We start from the raw sequence: 20260 nt of genomic DNA on the forward strand, positions 1-20260 counted from the left end.
ATTCCCGGGAGCACGATGTCCAGGTCATATGGGAGTTGTATGTTTAGTTTTTAAAAAGACTCCCCAACTCTTTTCTAGAGTGACTGTACCGTTTTCACTCCTACCAGTAACTTGTAAGAGATGCAGTTGCTCCCCATTCTCACTAGCACTTAATATTGTCAGCATTTTTCTTTTTTTTTTCAAATATATTTTATTGATTTTTTACAGAGAGGAAGGGAGAGGGATAGAGAGTTAGAAACATCGATGAGAGAGAAACATCAATCAGCTGCCTCCTGCACACTCCCCACTGGGTATGTGCCCGCAACTAAGGTACATGCCCTTGACCGGAATCGAACCTGGGACCTTTCAGTCTGCAGGCCGACGCTCTATCCACTGAGCCAAACCGGTCAGGGCAGCATTTTTATTTCTTAATCCTCACCCAAAGATATGTTTCTATTGATTTTTAGAGAGAGGATGGGGGAAAGAAGAGAGAGAAACATCGATGTGAGAGAAACATCAATCCTCCCGTACATGCCCTGACCAGGGATCGAAACCGCCACCTAGGCACCTGCCGGTCACTTTTCAGTGTATGGGATGGCGCCCCACCCAACTGAGCCGCCAGGCCAGGGCAATATTGTATTTTTAAATTTTATCTATTCTGCTGGTTGGGTAGTGGTATCTTATAGCTTTAATTTGCATTTTTCTAACAGCCTCAGCTTTCCTTTGATTAATGTTCGCATGGTGTCTGATAGTGGGCACAGGTGTTATGGCCACTGTAATGAGTGAGTGCCTCCGGAATGACAAACGAAGCGGCAACTCCACAGAATATGACAGTTTATTATAAAGTAATTTACTTACAGGAAGACTGGGTTGGAGGGGAACAGAAGACCCAGCAATTTTGCCAGATTCATCTCTGCTAACAGACCTGTTACAGTACTTTTTTAATACTATAACTCAGGTACTAATGATTGACAAAGAGACAACCACCTCCTGGTGGTCTTGTGATAGATGATGGTTTATAATCAATACTTTCACCAGTTTTGATACTAGACACTAAATTGGTCCAAGGCTGCCTGTCACTACTTGAGTGCAATGAAGCACAGACAGGGCTGAATCATATCTGAGCATTTATTCCAATAATGCCACCAGTGTGGGGAGAGCAGCAGGTCATCCTGGAAATTCTGTTCTGATCCGCCCTTGTCAACTGGCTGAGGGAAAAGGGGCTGTGAGTGTGGGCTATGGGCTATGAGTGTGGGCTGTGGCTGTGAGTGGGCTATTGGCTGAGTGTGGGCTGTGGGCTGTGAGTGTGGGCTGTGGGTATAACAGGAGAGGAGGGGAGGGTCTGTAGCCTTGCCTACCTGTATCATAATTAAAGCTTCCCCTGTAAACCACATACAATTGTTTCACTTAAAAAATATGGATTCTAGCCGTACAACAAAAGGTTGCAGGTTCGATCCCTGCTTGGGGCACATACAGGAGACAAGCAATCCGTTTCTCTCATATCAATGTTTTTCTCTCAATCGTTCGCTCTCTCTAAAACCAATAAACATATACTCTGGTGAGGATTAACGTATTATATATGTATTGTGGAAATCTCCGTATTTTTTTATTATTTGTAAACACCACTTGAGGATGTTTATTGATGTGATAGGGAGGGGAGAGAAATACTGCTTTGTTGTCCCCCTTATCTTTGCATTCATTGGTTGGTTCTCATACGTATCCTGACTGGGAATCCCACCTGCTGCTTGGTGTATTGAGACAATGCTCTAACCAACTGAGGTAGCCGGCCAGGGCAGAGGTACTATGTACTCATTGTGCTGAATTATTTCTCTGCCTGGACATTTGTGGGAATGAAACTTTAAGGATGTTACACTTCAGTGTATAGGTTGATAGGAAGAAGTTTCTATTCCAGGAGGTGGTGCTGAAGCACAGCTATTTTTTTTTTCCTCTTACTTGCTCTGCTGGGGCTTCTGGGATCCCTGTGGGCGTGTTGACTCTGCCATGGAACAAGCCCCATCCTCCCTGAGGAGGGGGGTGTCCTTTTCACAATGGAGTCACCTCAGTCTAAGGTGACAACCCACCACTCCTGTGGATTGAAGTGTTGGGCTTTGGTCTCCTGTGTGTTCCCAGCACTGCCTTCCTGTTAGGCCGAAGCCACTGGCAGAGCCACACTGAGTGGACCAGGCTGCCCACCCACCACCCCGGTCTGCACCTTGACGGGTGGGGGAGGGGTTGGCAGGGGAAGAAGGATCACACATCTGCAGCTCTGTCCTTCCTAGGGTTTTAGCCACAGTGAGGACAGACCCCTTGGATGGAAAGTTTTCAGCACTTTGTCTACCCGGCAGGCTACGGGGGTGGGGTGGGTGGGTTTTCATGTCTGAAGTCCTGTCTGGTGGTGCTAGCAGGCTGTGGGACGCTACACCCTCTGCACTGCTTCTCTGATCTTGACCCTGTGCCCAGTCTCAATGTGTGCCAGCCCCCCAGGCCCCATCGTTGTCCCTGCCCCTCCGGTTTGCCCAGTGGGAGTTGACCCCCGTCCTTGAACGCCACTGTGTCTGCTGGGGGCTTCAGCAAGTGCTAGACTGGGCACAGCTTCTGTCCCTGGCCTTCACGCCCCCCACCCCTCACACCATCTCCACGGTTCACTCAGGTGTGTCCCCTCATTTCAGTGTGCAGCTCTCAGACATGAGTATGTTGAGCAGGAAATCCTTTGTGAATTATAGGGGTCCAGCATGTTGTAACTTCAAGAGGAGACCACCATCACACCACATTTCTCATGGCTGTATAATATTCAAACAAAATTTAAATATTTTACAGATACTTACTTCCTTTTATTGAATTCAGTATAAACATTGTTGTGTACGATCTAACTTTTTCTATAGTCTCCTAAGCAAAACCTCCAGTGGTAGGGTTGCTGGGTCACAGGGTATTTTGATACGTACTGACCAGCTAATGTCCACTTCGACCAAGAGAAAGCGTTGAACACGGAATGCTGTGAAAGTGACAATTTACCGAAACTGTTACAGTTAAGTGAAATTTCAATAAAAATTTAAAAAAACTTTCTTATCCTGCTTCCTCCTCCCCATTTTAGCAGGAAGAATGAGGGTGGAATGTGACAAAGTGACGTCCATGAAACCTGCCAAGGCCCCTGCCTGAAAAGTCGCAATGGATGAAGAGCTACGCATAGGCACTTTGACCTAAGTTTGCATGAAAATGAGAAGAAACTGATTACTCACAGTTCAAGTTCACTAAAACTTTCTGTCATTAGTAACTACTTTTAACATTTTCAAAGAGTTACAGTAAAACTGTACCCTAATGAATTAGGGATCAAAATTTATAATTGTATAAATTCAGGATCATGTTAGTAGATGAATAAAAACCAGTACTTTTCAGTCTATAAAATACAAACCAATGATTAAGTATTATACTGTACACACAGATAATACACTGTACAAAAAACAGGCTGAATGGGGGATAGGAGCCATTCAGAAGTCTTGTTGAAATTAATTTGTATTATTGTGGATGGCAGCATTACAGGATTCTTTTTGCATATGCTGTTATGAATTTAAGGTAGGGAACTGACTAGAATTTTCAAATACTTGTCATTATAGTGGTTTTCTCTACTTTGTTCAGTAATTGATGGGCACCTCATACAAGCCAAGCAGTTCTACAAGGTAGACATACTGGTAGTGGTGAAAAACACCTCTATTACATGGAGGTTACATTGTAGTTGGCTTAAATTTTATTTGTCCATTAAATCTGCCACATATACTTTTGTTCGAGTGCTGCACATAATCTCCATTCATACGCCCTCTCTTCTGGGTGACTCCAATGAAATGTAAGATCCTTCTGCTGTGTTCTTCGGAACCGGGACATTGAAAACTCTGGTGTCACCATTTACCATTTTATGAAACCAGTTTCTCTCATGTGAAATCTGATGTTTACAAAGAATTCATCCCCCCAACTGCGTTGTTGAGACACGTCTTATAGAGCTGCTTTCCCGCGGCCATTCCTCGAGGCTCCTGAGTTCTGAAGGAGCTTTTCACGTTCACCAGCACAGACTCTCTACTGGGGACCAAGATGTGAACTCAAACTAAAGGCCATGTCGCGCCTCGCATGCCTACAGATCCCCTCCAGTGTGGATTCTCTGATGATACACAAGATGTGATCTCTGGCTGAAGCCCTTACAACATACGTCACATATGTAAGGTCTCTCTCCAGTGTGGACCCTCTGATGTGTGTGGAAATGTGAGGCCTGACTAAAGCCCTTCCCGCACTGCTGACAGGTGTAGGGCTTCTCTCCTGTGTGGACCCGCTGGTGGGCACTGAGCCCAGCACTCCAACTGAATTCCTTCCCGCACTGCTCACATTTAAACGGCTTCTCCCCGGTGTGAATGATCTGATGGACTTGGAGATTTGACCTCTGGCTGAAGGCCTTCCCACAGGTGTCGCATTTATATGGCTTCTCTCCAGTGTGCACTCTCTGGTGGGCTTGAAGATGTGAAGACTGACTGAACCGCTTCTGACACGCTTCACATTTGAATGGCTTTTCCCCCGTGTGGACACTCTGATGAGCTTGGAGGTTTGAGGCCTGACTGAAGCCCTTGCCACACTCTTCACATTTATAGGGCTTCTCTCCCGTGTGTACTCTCTGATGATTGTGAAGATTCAAGCTCCAGTTGAAGCGCTTCCCACACACCTCACATTTGTAGGGTTTCTCTCCAGTGTGGACTCTCTGATGGGCTTGAAAATATGAACTCTGGCTGAAGCCTTTGCCACACACATTGCAGCGAAACGGTTTCTCCCCCGTGTGAACCCTCTGGTGGCTCTGGAAACTCGAGGCTGAGCTAAATCCTTTCCCGCACTCTTCACATTTATATGGTTTCTCTCCCGTGTGGACTCGCTGGTGACTGTGAAGATTGAAGCTCAAACTAAAGCACTTCCCACACTCATCGCACCTGTACGGTTTCTCCTCAGTGTGGACTCTCTGATGGGTGTGAAGGTTTGAGCTACAACTGAAGCGTTTACCGCAATCTGCACATTTGTATGGTTTCTCTCCCGTGTGGATTCTTTCGTGGGCCTGAAGATGTGATCTCTGCGTGAAGCCCTTTCCGCATATCTCGCATTTGTAAGGTTTCTCTCCAGTGTGGACTCTGCAGTGGATATTAAGATCTGTGCTACGACTGAAGCCCTTCCCACAACTTTGGCATCGATAGGGCTTCTCTCCGGTGTGAATAGGCAAGTGAGCGTACAGATGTGAGGTCTGGTTAAAGCTCTTCCCACACTCAACGCACGAATAGGGTTTCTCCCCCGTGTGGACTCTCTGATGAGTTTGCAGATTTGAGCTCTGACTAAAACACTTTCCACACTCATGACACCAATAGCGTTTTTTTCTTGCGTGAACATACTGTTGAAGGGGAACGGCTGAGCTATAACTGGTATCCTCACGGGTACTACAGTGAAGGGACTTCTTTGCCAAGTGTGACTGCTGATGAACTTCAAGTCTGGAGCTATCACTGAATACTTTTCCACATTCACTACACTGGTAGGTTTTCTGTCCCGTGTGGATTATACTGAGCTGGGCAAGAGATGATACATTTGAGATGTCTTCACCACAGTCTTTGTTGCTGTGAGCTTTCTCTCTTTTGTGTACTGTACTATCATCATCATGGTGGTGTGAATTACAACTGAAGATGTTAGCACATGGAGCAAATACACATAACTTGTTTTTCACTGGCATCTGCTTACAACTGCTCTGATAATTCTGTGTCTCGTTCAGATATATGTTACTCTGAGAATTCTGAGCTCTCCCTGTTGTAAACGCTTGACTTTCATTAATACTGGAATGATTCTCCGTAAGACTCATTACACAGCTGTCTTCCTGAATGGAGATTCCTGCCCCCACCTGACCGGGGGAATTAAGTTGTTTGGGGAACTGAGAACTCTTTTCTTGAACATGTAGCATGGAGACTTGACTTTTCGTTAATTTACTCACAACATGTCTCCTGATCTGCCAGCATGAGAGCTCTCCCAAAGAAAGGCACCTTCCTCCCGCTTCATCAAGAGTCTCCATCTCATTTTCATTCCTGCCTCCTGAAAAAATCAGGGACAGATAGTGACATCAGCAAGAAAGCGGGCTGGGAAGCTCCCAGTCCTCATTTCCCCCACTGAAATATAAAAACACTACTCGAGACCAGCAAAAACAACTGCGAGATTCCTGAAAAATGGTCAGAGCAAACAAGAGAGCAAAAGCCACACTTAAAATGGCATTAAATTTGGTACCACCTCAGGCTGAGCATTGATGAGATTCATTTAGAACCACAGGTCTAATAGGGTAGGAGGTAGATATCAGCCAGCTGCAGAGCAACATAAAAACAAACCTGGAAGTTTTCAGAAAAGGAGAAACTGATTTTCTTGCCTATAAAAATGGTAAATTAAAAGTCTCCTCTTCAGCTATAGCTACTGATTCAGAGTAGTATCTACACAAATCAGCTAAATATATGCCTCAACTACAGTCCTTCACTGTACAACTTGCACACCTGGAATTGGTGTGCAAATTCACTTTCTCAATAAATAGCAAAATAAGTAGAAACTGAGTGAAGATATAGAAAACTTGAACAATACTATCAACCAACATCAGATAACACTCTTTTCAGGTGCACATGGAACCTATTCCAAAAGATACCATATTCTGGGTCATGAAACGAGTTGTAACAATTGCAAAAGGACTCAAGTCATACAAATTATGCTCTAACCACAACTGAATTAAGTCAGAATTAAGACACTACTAAATAAACTGCATCACAAAACAAAGAGACATTATAAAGGGCATTTTGAACTAAATGATAATGAATTTGTGACTTGCTACTAAAAGAGTACTTAAAGGGACATTTATACACAACACGGGTCTCCAAGAAACTAGAAAAACAAGAGCACATTAAACCAAAGTAAACGGAAAACACACACACACACACACACACACACACACACACACACACACCCACCCAGAGTCAGGCATCACTTAAAGGCATATATTTTGAGATATGGGTATGTCACTATATAAACATCATAGAGTGCACTTACAGAAATCTAGCTAGGCTGTATGGCCTATTGCTCCTATGCCACTAACCTGCACAGCATGTTCTTGTACTGAACAGTGTAGGTAATTATAATACAACTAGAGGCCCAGTGCATGAAAATTCATGCACTCAGGGGGTCCCTCAGCTTGGCCTGCACACTCTTGCAGTCCAGGACCCCCTGGGGGATGTCTGACTGATGGGTTAGGCCCGCTCCCCCCAGGGGCCTAAACTGGCAGTCAGACATCCCTCTGGCAGTCCGGAAGCCTTCGGGGGATGTCCAACTAATGGCTTAGGTGAGTTAAGGATGTGGAGAGTAAAGAGAAGACAGTATTTTATTTTATTTTTAAAATATATTTTTATTGATTTGAGAGACAGGAAGGGAGAGGGAAGGAGAGAAACATCGGTGTGAGAGACATCAATAGGTTGCTTCCCAGTCTGGGGATCGAACCAACAACTGGGGTATGTGCCCTGACTGGGAATCGAACTGGGAGGATGACACTCAACCAACTGAGTCACACCGGCCAGGATGGAACACGGGAAGTGAGTGGTCACAGAAGGACTTGGATGAAATGACTTCTGAGCAGAGACGTGAGTGAGTAAGAGAGTGGTTGGGGGTTTATGGGAAAGCAGCATTCCAGCCAAAGAAAAGGAAGTAAAAGACCCTGATGCAGAAGCATAATCACCAAATGTCAGGAACAAGTCAAGTTGGCAGCATCAAAGGGAGGGAAATGAAAGGAGAAAAATGTACAGTGGTACAGCCAGGTGAATGGGCCGACACGACAGGGCCTTCCTGGCCCCTTCAATACGTTGGGTGCTGTTTGGAGGGAAATGGAAGCCAGTGGAGGCTGTGAAGCAGAGGAGAGACATAATGTGACTGATGTTTGTTTGTTTTTTATTTATTGATTTTAGAGAGAGACAGAGAGAGAGAGGGACATCAATTTGTTATTCCACTCATGTTGACATTCATGGGTTGATTCTTACATATGCTCTGACCTGGGATTGAACCCACAGCCTTGGTGTTTCCGGCCGATACTCTAACCAGCTGAGCTACCTGGCCAGGGTCTGTGACTGGTGTTTTCAAAGGGTCTCTCAGGTCGCCTTGTGGAGAACAGATCACCCAGAAGAGAGACAGAATAATGGGCTCTTACCTTCAAGGACTCTGGCTGCACAATTCTCCGCTGAATGCCTACCTCTTTGAGTTTGTATCTCCGTCATCCAAAGCTGCTCCTCTCTCTCCAACTGGGATATCACATCTGGTTTAGAGAAGAGATGCCCTGTGAAAAGACAAGATTTAAGTGGGACATTAAAGGTAAAAAGTACTAAAACAAATTGGGGTTCCAATCCTATGATGGAAGGCTCTACCCCTCCTCCAACACAGTGTTTATCAAACATTTTGATGCAACTTACTAAATTAATTTCATAACTCAGCAGCGGGTCATGACCCACAAGTTTAAAAAAGATGTATGAGCCCTGGCCGGTGGAGTGTCGTCCTGTACGGGTTCGATTCTTGGTCAGGGCGTTACCAAGACTGTGCATACGGGGGTGGGGAGGGTGCAACCGATGTTTCTCTCCTCTCTCCCCCTCTTGCTTCTTCTCTCCCTAAAATCAATAAAAACATGTCCTCTGGTAAGGATTAAAAAAAAGATATGTGAAATAAGGAGCCAGGTACAGACAAGCTCAACTGTTCATTTATAATTAATTACAAAAGACAAGTGTTTGCCTTGGAACAAAGACTAGAAACCTCTTGTCTCTATGTTCCTAATAGACTGGAAAACTGGTCTCTACAGGGTCCTGAAGCCGTGAAGTAGTGGGCAGAGGCCAGGGATGCTAACAAACATCCTACAATGCACAGACAGTCCCTACAATTACCTGGCCCACAGTGTCAACAGTGTCAACTGAGAAACCCTGCTCAATGGACAAAGCCATGTTACAGAGGGCACCCGTCCTCACCCACTGAGACCAGGTTCTGGAAGTTCTCCAGGGTCACGTCTCGGTACAGCTTCCTCTGGACAGAGTCCAGCAGCCCCAGCTCCTCCTCGCTGAAGACCACAGCCACGTCCTTGAACGTCACCGGCTCCTACAACACCGAACACACGTAACCTCTGTTTTACATCTGGGAGGAGGGTAGCACTGAGAAGGTGGAGGAGATAGTAGGATGTTGTTCCAGACTCTACCGGACCCAGAACTCATTTTAGTAGAGTTTCTCCTCCTCCCCTGCCACAATCACACCATAAAGGGAGGGAGAGGAAGAAACTAAGAGAAACATAAAAAAATCTTGTGCACATTTAACACGGTGCCCTTTATGTCCTTAAATGAAGCCTCTAGAGCCCAGGCCGGGTAGCTCAGTTGGTTAGAGCATCACCCCAAAAAGCCAAGGTTGCAGGTTCAATCCCTGGTCAAGGCACATACAAGAATCAACCAGTGAGTGCATAAATAAGTGGAACAAGTTGATGTTTCTTTCTCTCTTTCTCTCCCCCCACCCCCAAATCAATAATAAATAAATAAAGCCTCTAGAACAGTCACTGTTAAATCATGGCATACACGTTTTACAATTAGACTGACAGTGCCAGATATTGTACGAAACTGAGTTAATTTTGATCCAACGGTACGTAATAGAGCCTATCTCCTCCTCTCCCTGGTAGTACCACCATTTCGTCAATGTCTGCCAGTCGCACAGGCTTCCAGGACCCCTCTGGAGCAGGTATGTAACGCATTCTCCGTCCTTGGGAACACGCTGTGCCTGCCAACAGCAGCAGCGTTCCTGGCAAGGTTAAGGGCACAGGCTCTGGAGACGAACTGCCTCAGTTCACACTCCAAGGCTCTGTCCACTACTAGCTCTGTCACCTTGGACAAGCCACCTCACTTCTCAGTTTCCTCATGTGTATAACAGGACATCACAGGGCACTGGAAGGATTAATGAGAATATGCACAGGATTTAGGACGGTACCCGACACATATGAAGTACACGGTAAATGTCAGCCATCACTATTATTACTATCAGTAGTCAGGGCTGCCAGGTGTTTCATAAAAGTGATGATCTATAATATATTTAACCATAACAAATAACCAAATAATGCAATAATGTAAAATTTTAAATGATTGATAATGCTGCACACAACATATTTTTACATAGATCTCAGCCAGCTGGTCTGGTCTTCCCTTAGGACAGTGGTTCTCAACCTTCTGGCCCTTTAAATACAGTTCCTCATGTTGTGACCCAACCATAAAATTATTTTCGTTGCTACTTCATAACTGTAATGTTGCTACTGTTATGAATCGTAATGTAAATATCTGATATGCAAGATGGTCTTAGGCGACTTCTGTGAAAGGGTCGTTCGACCACCAAAGGAGTCGCGACCCACAGGTTGAGAACCGCTGCCTTAGGATCAGTTCCAAGAAGTGGCCATTGTGTTGCAAAAAAATATGCACCTTTGTTTTGCTAGTATAATGCAATTATCCCAATTAACCTTTCCTTTGAGAGGTTAAAAGTGCTCCGAGTCTCCATACTCCAGCCAAAATTCAACATTATCTTATTTTTTAAATCTTGGGTAATTTAGTCAATGGTAAAAACAGTTCTTTTTTAAATTCCCATTTATTTAACTTTTTTAAAAGATTATCTTTGGCTGTAGCTGGTTTGGCTCAGTGGATAGAGCATCAGTCTGTAGACTGAAGGGTGCTGGGTTCGATTCCAGTCAAGGGCACATGCCTGGGTTGTGGGCTCGATCCCCAGTGGGGGGTGTGCAGGAGGCAGCCAGTCAATGATTGTCTCTCATCATTGATGTTTCTATCTTTCCCTTCCTCTCTGAAATCAATTTTTTAAAAAAAGATCATCTTTGGATATGTTTTTCACATATTGCCTGTTCACTTCATTTGCTCATATCCTCATGCATCAGGAAGATTCCTATTGCGAACATTTAAGCCTTTTTCTTGCATTTATAAATCCTCAGCTTCACCCCCATTCCTATTTCCTATTTGTCTCATAACTTTGTGTACATCATTTTACTTTTTCTTCATATTTTCAAAAATAGATTTCAGAGAGAGGAAGGGAGAGGGAGAGAGAGATAGAAACACTGATGAGAGAGAAAATCGATCGGCTGCCTCCTGCACAGGCCCCTATTGGGGATGGATCCCACAACCCAGGCATGTGCCCTGACAGGGAATCAAACTGTGACCTCCTCATTCATGGGTCAATGCTCAACCACTGAGCCACACTGGCCGGGCTTTTATTCTTTTTTAACCCTCACCCGAGAACATGCTTAGAGAAAGGAATGGAGAGAGAGGGAGGGAGGGAGAATAGGAGTGGGGATGGAGAGAGAGAAGCATCAGTGTGAGAAACATCTACTTGTTGCCTTCCGTACATGCCCCGACCAGGGATGGAACCTGTAAACTGGGTACGTGCCCTGACCTGGAATCAAACTGGTGCACAGGACGATGCTCAACCGAGATACTCCAGCCGGCCTATGGCATTTTTCTTTATGGAAATTAAAATTATGTATCTGAAGACTTTGCTCATCTCTGTATTTCATTTGACTGGAGTTCTGAGCATCTGTGTACTGAACAACCCGTTGACACATGTGGGGAAGAGACAGGTGCTAAGAAAGCTGCCCCAAGGGAGGGGCAATGTTATTTTTGGAGCCCTTCATCCACCAGGCATACCAGGTATACACGCAGCGTGGCCTCGGGCCCTCAATATAGTAGTCTCGTTTCGCCTGCGTCTCTCCATTTACCTTAGCTGGATTCCTGAAACTCCTGGCTCAGGTAACTGAACCTTTAGTGTGTAAAAATAACTTAAACAGATCCACTTCAGAATGGAATCCGAGCAGCCATCAGAGGAACTGCTTTGTAAGTTTTGCTTCTCAAGCCTTTGGGATGTAACAGGAGGCAACATAACCTTTGCGCTGGGCCAAACGCAGCACTGCATCTCAACATCTGTTTGCAAAGCTAGCAGGAAAGCAGACATTCTTTTTTATTTTTTATTGATTTGAGAGAGAGAAGCATCGATTTGTTCCACTTATTTATACATTCATTAGTTGCTTCTTATATGTGCCCTGACTGGGGATTGAACGGGAAACCTCGGTGAATCGGGACTACACTCTAACCGCCTGAACTAACTGGCCAGCCCAGACATTCTTTACAATTAGTATCACTGCGTTATCCTATCTGCACCTGCAGACATCTATCCTTAGCTTATTAACACCCATAGGAACTCCTTCCTTCTATTCGTGTAATTATTCCCCTTCCTTTCTCATAAATATCCCTTCCCTTGGTCTCCTAATGGGAACAATATTTGGGATTCTGCCTGAATCTCTGCTTCCCCAATACCTATTTCTTTTGGATCTCAAACGAAAGTTTGCTGCCTCTCACTTTGGCCTTTTATTTTTAGGTTAACAGGTGTCACCCGGGGTCTGAGTGGACTTCAGTAGGTATGTGAATGTTCACAAATCTGTTTATGTTAAAATATGAATAAACCCTGGCCAGGTAGCTCAGTTGGTTAGAGTGCTCCCCCCCTACCCCCCAATACACTAAAGTTGCAGGTTCAATCCCCAATCAGGGCAGATACAAGAATCAACCAATGAATGCATAAGTAAGTGGAACAACAAATCAATGTTTTCTCTATCTCCTCCTCTCTCTAAAATCAATCAATAAAAATAGAATGCAAACAAGACCATCTATATCCTCACACAGCTATTCCACAGAATAAAGGCCTGGCAAGTCCCTGGTGGTGCTAGACCAAGGATGTACTTCTTTAAAATATACTAACATGTCAATGAAAAAAAAACAGAAACTTAACTATAATGCATACATGGTTTAACTTAGAATTAAAGAAAGAATGTAGCTCTTCTTGTTTGAAAACAACTAAAATTCTTTTCTCTGAGTTCAGTATCATCTGGACTTGGTTGCACCAAGATATACTTTAGATATTTTTTCCCACAAAATGTGAGGCACCATGTATCAGAAAACAGTCCCTACAACTTTAAGGAGAGAAAAAAAATTGAATTCTCAGAATTTCTGTTTGGGGGAAAAAGGGTTTTATGTTAGAAAACTGTCATTGCAAACAACTTTAAAGTAAAATTCATAAAACACAAAAATAGAGGAAAATATTAGGTGCAGACAAAAAGAGGCCACATACTAAACCTGACAAGCTCAGGGGAGGCCTGCATGGCAGCCTTAAAAACTCAGAGACCGAAAGCAACCTCAAAGGATGGTCTCCCTAAAATTAAAACTTTTTAACTAAAAGCAGTTTATGGCAGGTAGTCATGTCCTAGGCTAGAATCTTCCCTGACAAAAGTCAACCTTTACCTTAATTGAGCCTGTCTACTGTCTTTTTGCATCTGTAATAACACACCTTTGCAATGTCAAAGCACAGGCACTGCACCAGATCGGACACCACAAATCCCCTCATTGCTATTAACCGCTGACCATTAACTATGCTGCACCCACCTACGTAAAAGAAGTATGTGTCTATCATTTTACTTCTTATCCAATCCCAGAGGTTCCCCCCACTGCCCCCCCACTTTACTTTCTCCCACCTCCCTAAACTGTCACCAGTGGCTTTCATGTAACCCACTTATGTCTTCTCTTTTTCTTGTAATGTATAAAATAAGGTGCAGCCCTAGCCTCTTTGGCTCAGTGGATAGAGCATCAGCCTGCGGACTCAAGGGTCCCAGGTTCAATTCCGGTCAAGGGCATGTACTTTGGTTGTGGGCACATCCCCAGTGGGAGGTGTGCAGGAGGCAGCTGATCCATGTGTCTCTCTCATTGCTGTTTCTAACAATCTACACCTCTCCCTTCCTCTCTGTAAAAAATCAATAATATATATATATATTTAAAAAAAAAATAAGGTGCAAAACTGCCATTCTCTAGAGCAGCAGTTCTCAACCTGTGGGTAGCGACCCCTTTGGCAGTCAAACGACCCTTTCACAGGGGTCGCCTAAGACCATCCTGCATATCAGATATTGACATGACGATTCATAACAGTAGCAACATGACAGTGATGAAGTAGCAACGAAAATAATTTTATGGTTGGGTCACAACATGAGGAACTGTATTTAAAGGGCCAGAAGGTTGAGAACCACTGCTCTAGAGCATTTTCTCAATCTGTTGAGATTTTACTTCCCAGCAATTGTCGACAGGTTTGACTCAAACACAAAAATTCTTCAGAGGCTTGAATGTTTCTTACATTGACTTAGGTATACTGTGGAAAATGATGTGGCCATTTAAGTCACAGGTGATATAAAATTAAACTTTAAAAAAATCCAAAATGGTAAGCTGAGATTACAAATATATATGTGTAAATAAAAATGAAAAAGATATGTGCAAAAATAAACAACAAATTAGTAAACATGTTTATAGAGTGGGAGTTGTTGTTTTTTTATTTAAAATAAATACCTATTGGGAGATTCCAAAATGGTGGCGGAGTAAGTGGATGCTACACTGACACACTCCCAGGAAGAAACTGGAATAACAACTAAAACACAGAAAACCATCCTGAATAATCAACTGAAGATTAGCTGGAGAGATCCCTATAACCATGGACAGAAAGTGGAGACCACATGGAGACTGATAGGAAGTGCAGAGGAGCGAAAGGCTGGCCGGGCTCCCACAGACAGCAGCTGAAGTTCTGGAGAGATATCTCGGCTCTGGAGGTTCCCATTGAGAATTCTGGAGTCTAAACCCCAAGCTGGGTTCCCCAGTCCAGAGCACCAGAACTGAGAAAGGTGCTCACAGAACATCTGGCTGTGAAAAGCTTTAGGGATGATGTCTGCCAAGGAGAGATGGCTGGAAATGCAGGCACCTCTTAAAGGACCAATGCACAAAATTTTGTGTACAGACACTCACCTTGGGTTCCAGCAGAGGGAGGGCAGAGTGGACTGGAGCTGCATGAGCAAAAGCCAGGGTTGGGAGTTCTGGGGTTAGACCTTGGAAAGTAGACACCCCAGGTTCCTATTCTGAGTCATTCCCTCACACTGCAGAAGACATCTTTCTCTGAGGGACCTTTGCTATCCAGGCAGTTTTTGCCGGGGGTGGGGGTGGGGGGTGGGGGGAGGAGGCAGTTGCCCCACCCTATTGGAAAACCCCTTGGCCCACCCTGGGGAGTTTCTGAGGCCCATTAAAAGACTAAGAATAGCCCTAACCGGTTTGGCTCAGTGGATAGAGCGTCGGCCTGCGGACTGAAGGGTCCCAAGTTCGATTCCAGTCAAGGGCATGTATCTTGGTTGTGGGCACATCCCCAGTGGGGAGTGTGCAGGAGGCAGCTGATCGATGTTTCTCTCTCATCAATGTTTCTAACTCTCTATCCCTCTCCCTTCCTCTCTGTAAAAAATCAATAAAATATATTTTTTTTAAAAAAGAGAGAGACTGAGAATAACAATAAGCCTGCAGGCAGAAGCAATTGCCCCACCACGTTGGAAAACTTCTTGCCCCCACACGGTGGTTGACAGCCTGAGGCTAATCAAGACCAAATACAATCAGACTGCAGGCAGAGGCAGGTTTCTAGAGACTTTGAGTCTTTGCCTGGTCTAATTCAGGGCCTGGGGCTAGAAAAAGCAGAACTTGGTCCTTTCCAAAGGCACCCAGCCCCAACAGAGGGAGCCACAAGCTGTGGATTGCTGAATGCTCCAAAGAGGGTATGCTGGGCCAATCAGAAACAGCATCTGACACTGTCCTATACTAGAGATTGGGAGACACAGCAGATCTATCTAATAGAGTCACAAACCCAAACAGGCAGTCAAAATGGGGAGACAAGAAAACAAGCCTCAAATAACAAGAGAATTCTCCAGTAGAAGAGCTAAATGAAATGGAGATAAGAAATTTACCAAAATGGACAAAGGACCTAAACAGACACTTCTCCAAAGCGGACGTACAGATGACCAAGAGACATATGAAAAAAAATGCTCAAAGTCACTGATCATCAAAGAGATGCAAATTTAAATGACAATGAGGTATCACCTCACACCTATCAGACTGACTACCTAAAACAAATCAACAAATGACAAATGTTGGTGAGCATGTGGAGAAAAGGGAACCCTAGTACACTGCTGGTGGGAATGCAGACTGGTGCAGCCATTATGGAAAACAGTATAGAGTTTCCTCAAAAAATTCAATATGGAACTGCCATTTGACCCAGTGATTCCACTTCTAAGAAACCCAAAACACTAATCAGAAAGAATGTATTCAACCCTATGTTCATAGCGACACAACTTACGAAAGCTAAGATCTGGAAACAGCCCAAGTGCCCATCAGTAGATGAGTGGGTAAAAAGGCTGTGATACAATTATACCATGGAATACTATGCAGCAGTAAAAAAGAAGGCTCTCTTACCTTTTGAGACAGCATGGAGGGGCCTGGAGAGTATTATGCTAAGTGAAATAAGCCAGTCAGAGAAAGAGAAATATCACATGATCTCACTTATATGTGGAACCTAATGAATAGAATAAATTGATGAACAAAATAGTTCCAGAGACATAGAAGCATAGAACAGACTGTGGAATCTCAGAGGGAAGGCAGGGGAGGGTGGGTGGGTGGGAAGTGATCAACTAAAGAACTTGTACGCATATATGCATAACCCATGGACACAGACAATAGGTTGATAAAAGCCTGGGGAGGGGGCAGGTGTGGGCTAGAAGGGGTCAATGGGGGACACAGGGGGGGCATGTCTAACACTTTCAATATTAAAAAGAAATTTATCACAGAGTTCAGAATAATGATGGCAAAGATGCTCAACAGCATGAGAAAAGATAGTAACTATGAAGAATGTCATAGCACTAACAGGAACACAGTGGAAGGAAAACACAGCAGATTAGGGGAAGCCGAGGATCGGATCAGTGAATTAGAAGACAGGATAGGAAAAAAAAATCACTCAATCAGAGAACCAGAAAAAAAAATTAAAAAACAGGACAGCTTAATGGAGCTATGGAACACAATGAAACATAACAATATTCACATGATAGGAGTGCCACAAGGAGAAGGAAGTGAGCAAGGGATAGAGAATGAGTTTGAAGAAATAACAGCAGAAAACTTTCCTCACCTGCTGAAGGAAAAAGTCACACAAGTTCAAGAGGCACAGAGAGTCCCAAGCAAGAAGAACCCAAACAGGCCCATCCCCAGTCAATCATAATTAAAATGCCAAAATTTAAAGACAAAGAGAGAATCTTAAAGGCAGCAAGAGAAAAGCAATTTGTTATCTATAAAGGAGCTCCCATAAAGCTGTCAGATGATTTCTCATCAGAAACTCTACAGGCCAGAAGGGAATGGCATGAAGTATTCAAGGTAATGAAAAGCAAAGATCTGAAACCAAGATTACTATATCCAGCAAGGCTATCATTCAAAATAGATGGTGAAATAAAGAGCTTTCCAGACAAAAAAGGCTAAAGGAGATTGTCACTACCAAACCAGCACTGCAAGAAATGCTAAAGGGACTGCTGTAATGAGAAGAACATAAAGAGAATCATTGGCATAGAGAATTAAAATGGCAATAGCCCTAGCCAGTTTTTCTCAGTGGTTAGAGCGTCAGCCTGTAAACTGAAGGGTCCCAGGTTCGATTCTAGTCAAGGGCACATGCTGGGGTTGTGGGCTCGATCCCCAGTAGGGGGCGTGCAGAAGGCAGCCAATAAATGATACTCTCTCATCATTGATGTTTCTCTCTCTCTCTCCCTTCCTCTCTGAAATCAATAAAAATATATTTAAAAATAAATAAATAAAATGGCAATAAATAATTACCTATCAATAATAACCTTAAATGTAAATGGATTAAATGCTCCAATCAAAAGACACAGGGTAGCTAAAAGGATACGAAAACCTGACCCAAATATAGGCTGTCTACAAGAGACCCACCTCAGAACAAGACAAACAGGATGAGAATGAAGGGATGGAAAAAAATGTTTCCATGCAAATAGAAATGAAAAAAAAGCTGGGGTAGTAATACTCATATCTGACAAAACAGACTTCAAAATGAAGGCCATCACAAGAGACAATAAAGTTCACTACATAATACTAAAAGGGACCGATCCAACAAGAGGCTATAACCCTGGTAAACATACTATATGCACCCAATCAAGGAGCACCTAAATATATAAAAAAAACTTCTGGATCTAACAAACAAAATAAACTATTGAACAAAATAGATTCAGAGACATAGAAGCCTGGAACAGACTGTTGAATCGCAGAAGGAAGGAAAGGTGGTGGGTGAGGGGGAAGAGATCAACCAAAGAACTTATCTGCATACATGCATAACCCATGAACATAGACAACAGAGTGGTGGAGGCCTGGGGCGGGGGTTGGGGCAGGCTATAAGGGATCAATGGGGAAAAAAGGGGACATAGGTAATACTTTCAACAATAAACATTTAATTTTAAAAATGTAAAAAAAAATACCTATTCACACTATTATTTGGAAATAAGCAAATAGCAAGAGCCTGTCATACAGCAATTTGTCAAGTGCCTTTGGTTCCCTCTTACCCTTCCCAGGAAGACATGCGTGTCCGACCTTTGTGAAATGAGATGTCATTTTAAGAAACAGAAAAGCAGACCCAACTCACCTGGAACTTGATCATTTTTCTCCTCTTCCTTGTGAGGAAAGGCAGAGTTCTGGGAAGGCAACACTGGGGAAGGGAAAGACATCATGAGAGAGAGGCTACGGATGCTGCCAGTCCACAGGGCCCTTCATAGGAGCACAAAGTGGTGCCCCCTTCTCTAGGCAGAGCAGTGACCACGAAGCTAAGTGAGAAAAGGGGCTGGACTCCAGCTTCCCCTGGACCCCAGCCAGCTGCCACTGTTCATCAACATTACTTAAAACAGTCCTACCCCAAGTGCGTCTTGACGTTCCAGAATATTCCTGAACCTGGGTATTGGAGGAAATGAAAGGCAGGCAGGCAGGCAGTATAACTCAATGGGGCCAAAATGCCTGGGTTCAAATTCTGGCATGTCTGTGTATTACTTTCTACTCATCAGCAGTGTAAATCTTGAGCAAGTCATTTGTCTCTCTGCGCCTCATTCCAGTCACCTATAAGTGGGGATAATAACAACGCCGGTATTCCCTGTTTCTTGCAGCTAAAGACAAGCAGGCGTTTAGGATTCAAAAAACTCTCTAGAATGTGATTAAAAAAAAAAAAAAAAAAAAGACACAAAGTGACTTTCTAAAAAAATCATTCTTTTAAGAAACCCAGAATTCAAAGATGATTGTTCTGCCCCATTACCCTCGGAAAAATCTAATTCTGAGTGGTTGTCTCACAGATAATTCCTTGTTAGTAATGACAGTTAAAGTGCCACGGATTTTCTTCTCCTAACGCGTATAATTACTTGCAAATGTTATGAAGCTGGAAGAGTCTAGACCAGCGGTTCTCAACCTGTGACCCTTTCACAGGGGTCGCCTAAGACCATCGGAAAACACATATATAATTACATATTGTTTTTGTGATTAATCACTATGCTTTAATTATGTTCAATTTGTAACAATGAAATTGGGGGTCACCACAACATGAGGAACCGTATTAAAGGGTCGCGGCATTAGGAAGGTTGAGAACCACTGGTCTAGACAAAGTTTCTTCTCCCATAGGCAAGAAGGTAAATAATGGCTAATAAAAACCTCAGCCTGATAAATCCTGTTGCATTTAAATCAACAACACGGGCTTATTACACAACATTGCACACTGATTGGGGCCCCACCACACGTGTAGTGAGGCACGCTGCAAAGCTGAGGTCACGACTGTTTCCGTGCAATTCAGGTACATGCTGTTAATACTATTTTTCTCTCCAATTGCACGGCTGTTTCCACGGAGGACTTGCTCCAGGGTCGGCGGAAGCCCAGAGGCTAGAGAGGGTCCAGGTGCAGAAGCAACAGCCCACATCCAGGCATCATCAGTGAGCTCCGACCCCATCCCGGGCTCACAGAAGCTTCCGAATAACAGGGCGCCTTTCTGAGGCTTACAACAGAATTTATGGTTAGCAGCCAACATTTTACTATGCACGAGGCTCTATTTTTAAGCTCCTTATATACAACCTCATTTAATTCTCATAAAAACACCATTGGGAAGAAGTAATCCTTTTTTTTTTTTTTTTTGCCGTGAGGAAACTGAGGCAAGGAGAGATCAAGGAACTCGCCCAATATTTTACCAAGAGCAGGAGGCAGAGCTGGCTGTCGGGTCTTCCAGGGGAGGACCTGGGGGAGCAGAGAGAGCAGGAGACTCTCAAACTCCGATACCTCGC

The 20260-nt window shown here is 43.9% G+C and overlaps 1 protein-coding gene across 1 annotated transcript in view; it reads right to left on the reverse strand.

Annotated features, from left to right (window-relative positions):
- Window positions 1–2860: 2860 nt before the first annotated feature.
- The window catches only part of LOC102417138 (zinc finger protein 112), a 47784-nt gene continuing 30384 nt past the window's right edge, over window positions 2861–20260 (reverse strand). The window contains exons 7-10 of the mRNA XM_023743569.1: window positions 18595–18657; window positions 9009–9135; window positions 8207–8332; window positions 2861–6072 (exon numbers count right to left, since the gene is read on the reverse strand). Of these exons, the coding sequence (XP_023599337.1) occupies window positions 4100–6072; window positions 8207–8332; window positions 9009–9135; window positions 18595–18657 (2289 nt within the window). The 3' untranslated portion in view covers window positions 2861–4099. The remainder of the gene's footprint in view (window positions 6073–8206; window positions 8333–9008; window positions 9136–18594; window positions 18658–20260) is intronic.

This window comes from Myotis lucifugus, unplaced genomic scaffold (assembly GCF_000147115.1).
Source record: "Myotis lucifugus unplaced genomic scaffold, Myoluc2.0 scaffold_402, whole genome shotgun sequence".
In the NCBI taxonomy this organism is placed as follows: Eukaryota; Metazoa; Chordata; class Mammalia; order Chiroptera; family Vespertilionidae; genus Myotis; species Myotis lucifugus.